The sequence below is a fragment of the Chelonus insularis genome, unplaced genomic scaffold, assembly GCF_013357705.1.
Source record: "Chelonus insularis isolate UGA/USDA-ARS -01 unplaced genomic scaffold, ASM1335770v1 contig_70_pilon, whole genome shotgun sequence".
Classification (NCBI taxonomy): Eukaryota; Metazoa; Arthropoda; class Insecta; order Hymenoptera; family Braconidae; genus Chelonus; species Chelonus insularis.
In genome coordinates this window covers 1,182,442-1,191,690 of record NW_023276716.1, presented here as the reverse complement: position 1 = coordinate 1,191,690, position 9,249 = coordinate 1,182,442, and the positions used below count along the sequence as shown (strand labels likewise).

General features: G+C 32.3%; 1 protein-coding gene across 1 annotated transcript; it reads left to right on the top strand.

Annotated features, from left to right (window-relative positions):
* Positions 1-404: 404 nt before the first annotated feature.
* On the top strand, positions 405-3,908 carry LOC118071004 (annulin-like). The gene is made up of 10 exons (XM_035089934.1): positions 405-420; positions 484-657; positions 732-1,084; positions 1,428-1,560; positions 1,854-2,400; positions 2,489-2,761; positions 2,822-2,904; positions 2,989-3,133; positions 3,228-3,534; positions 3,609-3,908. Exons 1-10 carry the CDS (start codon positions 405-407, stop codon positions 3,906-3,908), a joined length of 2,331 nt encoding a protein of 776 aa, XP_034945825.1.
* The last annotated feature ends 5,341 nt before the right edge of the window (positions 3,909-9,249 follow it).

Genomic DNA, 9,249 nt, shown 5'->3' with positions numbered 1-9,249 from the left:
TTTACAATCAATTATTCATCTAATTATTGAAACATTGATTGCTTATTTAAATCAGTAATATTTTATATCCATTAGACATTTATTTGGTCAGTATGTTGACTGATAATTTTTCTTATTTTATGGATTTTTAATGATTTAAAATACCATTAGATATTATTAAAACTTATGTTATCGTTCATCATGTTCTATTAAAAATCTCTTATCAGTAAGAAAACAATTAATAGTTTTTTTATGATTTTAACAAGACAATAATAGATACATCTCCGATTACTGCTACAGGAAATCGGTCAAATCACAGTTCCTAAATTTTGTACTGAGTGGGGAGATGTTCTAAAGTATTTAAGAAGTATTGTTTTTAATAATCATCATACATTTGTACTTAGTTCTTGGAATAATACGTTACAATGTTTTCGTTTATAGGTAAATATTCATATAAACTTTTTTTTATAATATTTATTAACTTACAAACTTATAATTTTGTAGGGAAAATTAAAACGTGGTTTGTAAACGCGTTTTGTGCCGTGATTGGGTGGATATCACACTTCTTTGGATCCATAAAAAGGAAGTTCTATCGACCAAAGACTCTTCCAAAACCATCTAAAGTGAATGTAATACCAATAGCACCAGCCAATTCAGCAAATTTGCCTAAAATAGTTGGTAAGATTATTCGTAATTGTTAAAAAGTTGTCTCGAAATATTTATTTATCCATTATTTTATTATTTTCCCATAGGAAAGAGCGATGGAAAAGTACAGTTCCTTAAAATCATCAGTTGGGATCTTATGATTGAAAGTAATGGACAAGCTCATAACACATCTCTATTCGATCTCATGAACCGTACAGGCGCTGATAGCCGATTAGTAGTTCGACGTGGTCAAGAATTTTTCATAAAGTTAAATCTTGATCGAGATTATGATCCTAAGATCGATGGAATTTCTCTTGTATTTACATTAGAAGGAATTGAAAAGCCTCAACATGGTAACGGCACCTTTGTAATTGTACCTGTGTTGAATGTTGGAGAAGATGCTGAAGGAAGCTGGCGTTCAACGTTGTATTCCAAGGAAGTTAATTCAATTGTTGTAAAGGTAAGGCAATTCAAATCAAGTAACTTTAACTAATGTTATAAAAATTAATGGAAATCAATAAACTAATTTTAAAATTACTTATAAAACCACTTATACATATATTGAAAAAACACACTCTATTATCGAACTGCTTTTTAATTATTAAAAAAAATTATTTTTTAATGTATCGTTATTATAAATTTGTAATAACTTGAAAATAATCTAATTGAGTTCAAGTTACTTTAAGGATTTTAATGGGTAAAGTAATTACTAAATGATTACCTATCAAATATTAAAATGTCGCCGATAAAATTGAAATAAATGATTGGAAAATGATTTTAATATCGTTCATTATACTTTTTAGATTGTTCCACCAGTAAATGCTATTGTTGGTAAATGGAAGGTTGACATTGATGTCAAAAAGAAGGATAGAACTGGTGCTACCAGTTTTACTACTCATCAACCAATTTATATTCTTTTTAATCCTTGGTGTTCAGGTGAAATAATTATTTTCAATATTTTATCTAATAACTGTTGTAGGGGGATAAAAAAATTTTCTTCGGGTATTCAGCTTGTTACCAATTTCTAATACACCATTACAGTAGTTACCTGACTCGTGGTTAGTCCATGTAAATTAGTTCTAGTTCTTTAGTGATAAGTCATGTGTTTTAAAACGTATTTAATATATATTTTAAACATTCTAGTCATTATGAATAAGCTAATGTCATCTCCAAAATTAGAGCCAATTAGAAAACGGCAATGTAAATAATTTATTTGTATGATTATATAGAGGATAGCGTCTACATTCCTGATGATGAAAAACGTCAAGAATATGTTATGCAAGACATGGGTTACATCTATAGAGGAACCCATAGACAAGTATTGCCTTCAATGTGGAAATATGGTCAGTTCAAAGAAAATATGTTGGATTGTGCTCTTCATCTTATGACAAAAGTCGGAAAAGTTCGAAGCAGTTCAAGAAATGATCCAATTATTGTATCAAGAGTTCTTTCTGGAGTTATTAATAGTGATGGTAAAGATAACAAAGTAATTATCAGCAACTGGACAAATGACTTCAATGGAGGAACTTCTCCAACACATTGGATGGGATCTTTTGCTATTTTGAAGAAATATTACGAAACTAAACAACCTGTCAAATACGGCCAATGTTGGGTTCTTTCTGGAGTATATACTACCTTATGTAGAGCTTTGGGAATACCTTCTCGAGTGGTAACCAATTATTCAAGTGCTCGTGATGCTGAAGGAAGTGTAACTGTTGACTACATTGTTGATGCTGAGGGTAAAGCAGTTGAAGATATTAACAGTGATTCAATCTGGTATATAATTAATTTTTTTTTGTGATAATCTCTGTAAATGACAAAAGAAGAATGTTTGATATTAATTAATGAATCGATTGGCCAATAGGACATTCCATACCTGGAATGAAGTTTGGATGCAGAGATTGGATCTTGGCGCAGAATACAGCGGATGGCAGGCAATTGATGCATCTTTGTCATCTAAAACTGGCGAAGGTTCAAACCGATGTGGACCAGCATCTATTGTAGCTATTAAAAAGGGCGAAGTTCGACGGGCTTATAATGGTGAATCATTATATGGAGAAGTTAACGCTGATCAGATTATCTGGAAATATAATGGAGCTACGGTGCCTCTTACGTTAATCCGAAAAGATACAACGAGGTAAGTAATTAAAAACATTTATTTATATTATTAAGATAATAATGATAATAAATTTTTTAGTGTCGGAAAACAAATTGTGACAAAACCAATAGGCATTAAAGAACAACCAGAAATCTTAACTGATAATTATAAATATCCTGAAGGTAAATGATTACTGTTGCTCTAGTTTATTATTAAATTGGGTTTATAAGTCTGATTTGATTATTAAAATATTTTAATTGTTATAGAATCTCAAGAAGAAAGGAAATCAATGTCGAAAGCCCTGAATAAACATGATTGGATCTTCAGCCGTTTTTCTATGAATAAAGAATTCCGAGATATTAAATTTGATTTCAAACTAAATGATGATGTTGTAATTGGAAGTCCATTCAAGTATGAAAGAGATTCTGTTTTTTAATCTGAAAAAATAATATTTTTTTAATTTATATAAACTTAATATAAATTTTGTGTTTGATTTAATTTGCAGTGTTGGATTAGTTATGGAAAATCTGAATTCTGAAGTAGAATACCGAGTTTCCATTATATTGCGCGTTGATTCGATACTTTACACTGGCAAAATGAGTCAGCCAATTAAATACTTGGCAACTGAATGTATAGTGAAACCTGGAACCATTGAAGAAGTTAATTTATGTCTCGCTTGGGTTGAATATGCCCCAAGACTTCAAAATCAATGTGCCTTTAATGTCGCATGTCTTGCTAAAGTTCATGAAGTAAATTATGAATATTTCGCTCAAGATTTCTTCCAATTACTTAAACCAAAAATAACCACTGTGGTGAGTTTCATATACATTTTAATTTTTTAATATAAATCAAATGCTTTTATTAATCATAAATTTTATCTTTATAGATCTCGAAAAAATATTCTGAGCTCAATAGAGTTGATAAGGTGTCAAGCTTCGTCAATCCTCTGCCAGTACCTCTACACAATGGTGAATTTATCATCGATGTGCCTTTCTTGAACACAGAACTGAAAATGAAGGTTAACAAACCTATCATGCCTGGTGAGAAAGTATCTTGTACTTACTGGGTGAAGGAATATGGCAATGCCAATATGTTCAAAACTTCAATTAAATTCCACTCAAAGGAGTTAGATGATGTTGAAGGGTATCATTATTCAGCAATTAGTGTTGAAAATGGCACTCATTAAATAATCAAGTGTTCAGCTAGGATTGATATTGAAGAATCCCTATTTTAAATAGAGTAAACATTTACTTATAATTAACAAATCTACTTTCAATAGCTAAAATAATGTAAAAATTTTTATTAAGTTAACAATATATTTGTCTTTTATTTATTTTTATTCAACTGTTATTTATTTTGAAAGTAAAACCTATTAAAGGACTTAGTTATTTATTATATCATTAAGAAAAAGTTTTATATCTGTCATTTTTAAACAGTCAACATTAAAAAAACCGTTTCAGTACAACTTGTAAATATTCAATTTTCATAATAACTCCATTATGTTTAAAGTTCCCCTAATACATATTTTCAAAGATATATTAAGTATGTTAAAAAATCTAATATAGATTAGTTTTTTAAAAATGTTTAAACATGAATATATACATATATGTATATTAATAATATATGTTTCTGGCTATTTAGTAAATAGTCAGTGATATGCATATAATTATACAGTAGACTACTGGGTAGAATACACTGCGTGATATTAACGAGTGACAATCAAATGAGCGCGTTGAGATATGACTATGATTCTCATAAAAACAAATATCGAAGAAGAGGAAGAAAAGTAATCAAAAAGTTTCAAGTTGAATGACGACGATGGGCGTCATGCTGATACGCGAGTATTGATGTCAGACTATGCATCATCATTCGGGAAATTAATGTTGAAATATGCGCGGACGGTGAATGATAAGCCGCGTGAAGACTTGAAAAAAAGATGGTAAGAGTTAATATAAAGAATAACCAATGAAAAAAAAAGAAATTAAGCGGATGCGAGTGGATCGACTTTGGTCAGTGAGATATGTCTAAATACATATAACTGTGACGCGTGATGGACGTCTAGCGGCCGCTGTCTACAGGGGTCTGAAGAAGCCTTTTAGAAAGATAGGGCCTACGTGGGGATCTTGGACCTCATGGCACCCTGCTACGCGCTATGCATCAACACCCAAGATCCATCGCATTATACCTCATCAAAATAACAAACATACCTACTTGACTAAACCAACATTCTTTTTTACTGTCAAATTTTCACATTTATCAATATTATATATTCACGACCACGAGATAAAATACTTGGACCATCAAGATAGTATTAATAATGTAAATACAGAAGTTAACGACTTTAACGCTAATGAGATCAGCTTGTATCAATGTATCATTAAGTTCATGAACTTTTAGAACCATGAAATCAAAATTCCATTTTATTTTTAGTTTTTAGGTTATAAATCTTTGAAAAATTAAATTAATAATCCATTTGTGCTCTTTAAAAGTTAAAATTAATATATTTATATTTATAATTGTTCAGAAGAATTAAAAATTTCATTGGTTTTTGATTAATTCAAAAGTATTTTTAAATAAACGCGGATTTTACTTAAGTTTATCGATGATAGATGGCGTTACAATTCAGTTTGCCGACGCCAAGCGTTTGCAACGGTATAAATGAAAACAATGATCAGTAACAGATTAATATTTATTTCAATCCTTTGTTTAAATAGACGTATAATAATAACAACTATGTAGTGAACAATATATTTTATATGATTTATACCGCCATAGTCGTTGTACGTGCGCGATAAGAATTTTTAATTGGCATTAAGGCGATGAAAACAAATCGAGTCTTTACGATCATATATTGAAATTTATATTTGCTATGTCGAACGCATTTATATTCTCGCGATATCTGAGAATGTGACGGTCTTTATAAGAGAGCCAGTTAATCTCGTGTTAATCAATAGCTCGCAATCACAACAGTAAGTTGAGTTTATAATTGCGACATGATTCCAAGTTGGTTAGCTGTTCTTGGAGACCGTGATACGCTGAATGTATGTAGAGTTGTATGAGCCAGCAAGTAAATATGTAAAATCTATAACTCTAATCAAAAAGATGAAGGGTTGAATAAAGACTGGACATTAATATTTTGCGATATCATTTACATATAAAATCACCCGTTAATGAAGTTGTTTTGCTGTTAGTGACAGCGACAGTAAAAAGGTTGAGTTTTTATTTCCCACACTGCATTTTTTAAGACAACAACTGTATAAAAGATTGGTTAACATGACGATCATGAATCGATTATCTGGCCTGAGAATTAATCGATCCTATTTATTTATAATTGCTTGTCAAGTTATAATCTGAAACAATTAATAATATTATGATAAGTATGATCAACATCAATTGTAATCATCTATCCTATTAAAATGTCTGGAATATTAGTTCATTATTTGATAAATTATAAGGATTATTTGCATAACGTTTATAATAAGTATCGAGAGAAAAAGGTATGTATTCATTATTTTTTACCAAGACAATGTGTTAATTTCGTGCATCATTTAAATTCAGGTAAAATTGTTTTGTTTAGTGTCTCTCAGAACAAGATCTTGATGATATGAGAGTGATGGTATCGATTCTCGTATAGAGTTGGGTGGGACCACACCAATTCACTAGGCTCTGAATATATTATTCTTGCAGAGGTATGCATCCCTTTCGTCTTGAGGAATGAGAGAGATATATAGTTTACTCTAGAGAAAAGGGGACAAATGTTCTTGCCCGCACGTTTTAACAGATCTACGATAGGACGGGATATTACGTCCTCAGGACACACCTGCGCAGAGTTAAAATACTCTAGGAGAAGAGTATAAGGACAAAAGATAGTAAAAAGTTGAGTGGAATAAAAGTAGTGATGGAATCAAAAAGAAAAGAAAATAAAAAACATCATCGGCATCAGCAGATGCGGTTGGACGATTTGTCGGCTGACACCTCTTCTATCTTTTAGCTTTTACACCCGTACCACCTAACTCTTGTTATACGACAGATTAGCGTTTCGTCGAACTAAAATATTTCCAAATGGAACTTGGACTGATTCCCCTTGGTTTGTAACAATGCAGTCAAAGATGTGACCACATGATTAGGGATGATACATGTTTTCTCTTGGAGTTACTCATACACAATTCATCCTGTAGACATTCCTCACACGCGTATACTCACTTTCCCCTTAAATACTCTTGAACAAGGGAGAGAATAAATCCGATTACATTTCGTCGAGGTGTCTGATTAGTTAAAAATTATGCCACAGTGTGCGTTAAACAAACTGTGCTTGATCCATCTGATAGAAGTCTAATGTGTGGATTAATTTTTTTCAGCATTTCAAGGGGTGACATCGCGGGTGTTTTTATTGACACAGGATTGTCATGAGTTTAACTAAATAATAAGCGTAGAGAGAAGCAGAGAAATGACGAGCAAAGGGTGAAATTTGGAAGACGGAATATTTTGGAATGAAATGTGAAACAGACTCGCATTTACCTCATTATGAATTCACCCCCTACTGTACAAGCTAAACTGACTGGCATTCTCTACACCAGGCTTACCCTTTGGTGAGTATGTATGTAAAGCTTTTCTGTATATGTGAGTGTCTGTAGATCTACACTCACGAATATGAGATATCTGGTATTTACATAAATAGAGCATGACCATTTTGCAAGCAGTTGGTAGCTCGGGTAAACTCGTGAAAACTCGGTGTTGAATTTACAAAAGAATTAGTTACCCTCTTGTGTACATTCTAGACGCACCTTCACCCTCGACTGCCACCCCTAATTGCTTCGATCCCTGTCTAGCTACTGACTTTATCATAATCTCTCGAGTAATAGGCTACTCCCTGAAATACAAAATATATCTTGGGTAACAAAGACTGTGAAGGAAAAAAATACGCCCACGCTTTTATCCTATCAAAAACACTCTTTTGTCGAGGTCTCACACATTTAGTGGCGAGCTCTTTAAGAGAAAGAATGATAAAAGAGAGACGGAGTAAGGAAAAAAGTGAATCCGCCTTCTCGATTCTTGCGCGAACAGACGCACTCCTTCGGATAAATTTATTACAGACCCCCGACGTTGGAAGACACTTTCGGGGGTGTAAATGTCCCGCTGGGATCATATCCGTTTTGTCATTTATTTTGTCTCTTCTTATTTTTATACGTTTATATTTTATTTTCCTTTTTCCGAGAACACGATCAGATCGCGGTCGTTTTGCAAAGGAATATAAGAATTGTATTCCATTTATTTTATCGTTCCACCTCGTTTACATAGAATATTCACGCTTCTTCGAGTCATGAAAAGTCCCATACCAGACACCCAATTTTCTATATAATGGTCGAAAACGGTTTTTGTGGTTGAGGAATTGTGCGCCGAAGAATCGTTTAAATGGTTGTGCAAGAGAGATAGATGAATTATAAATAAGCCTCATTATTGTAGGAAAAAGGGTTGAACGATAAACTAGGATAACGAAAAGTGGTCATTTGGAGTAAATAGTTTTTTTAACATAGCTGTAAAAGTAAATTTTATAGAAAACCTTCAGCGTTTAAATATGGAGTAATAAATTGATGAATATTTTTTTAAAACAAAAGTAATTTAGCATTAAAATTTGTTCTTTAAAAGTTACCTGATTATATTTATTTCAATTTATTCATTTTTAAACTATTCAGTAAAATATTTCATTTATTGGACTAATTTTGTTGCTTTATTATAAAAAACAAATGAAATATAAATTTCATTAATGTAAAAAAAAAAATAAAATTAGGGAATGTTTACTAAAATTTCATTTTTCTTATAAGGTAAAAATAATCAATCTCGTCTACTCCATGTAGGATTTATCCTTTCCTAAACTATTCATCTGGGTAATTTATCAAAGCGTCATGTTAGTAATGAGAAATAAAATGACACAATTTAGTGAGCGTAAACACTTTAGGGGAGGAAGACAAGATGTGTATTTTATTTCCTCAAGAATAAGTATCTCTCTATTCTCAGGGGAGATATTCGACTCTCGGTTGACATCGAAATCCCGTAACGTATCTAATTGGGGGCATTTTAGTGATGGGGCGGGTTGGATAGGATGAGCATAAGCCAGCAGAGGCTACTGCAGAAGATCACCCTGAGCTTATAACTGCTAGCGAATCTCGCTATCCTCAAAGTACAACCCCCTATTGCGCTGTTCGTTCTGCTGCTGTAAACCACCTCTTTCTCTATAGTTGGTTAACCGTTGTCCAACACTTGTATGTATATATACAAACAGCACACTTAGCAGTTTTGTGTGTCTGCAATACGTACAGTGAAGTAAGCACACTGATTTCAGTGCTCTGAAGAGAGGGTGGTTATAGTGTATGTATATATATTTATGAGCAGACTTGTATCTCCGAGTGAATCCAGCGTAAATAATGCCGATTATCCCCCCGGCAATTGTTTTATCGACCGAGTGTACATACATATAGTTTTGAAAGCAAAGGCAGCAAGAAGACAAGGGGATGATGCTGTTACGTAGA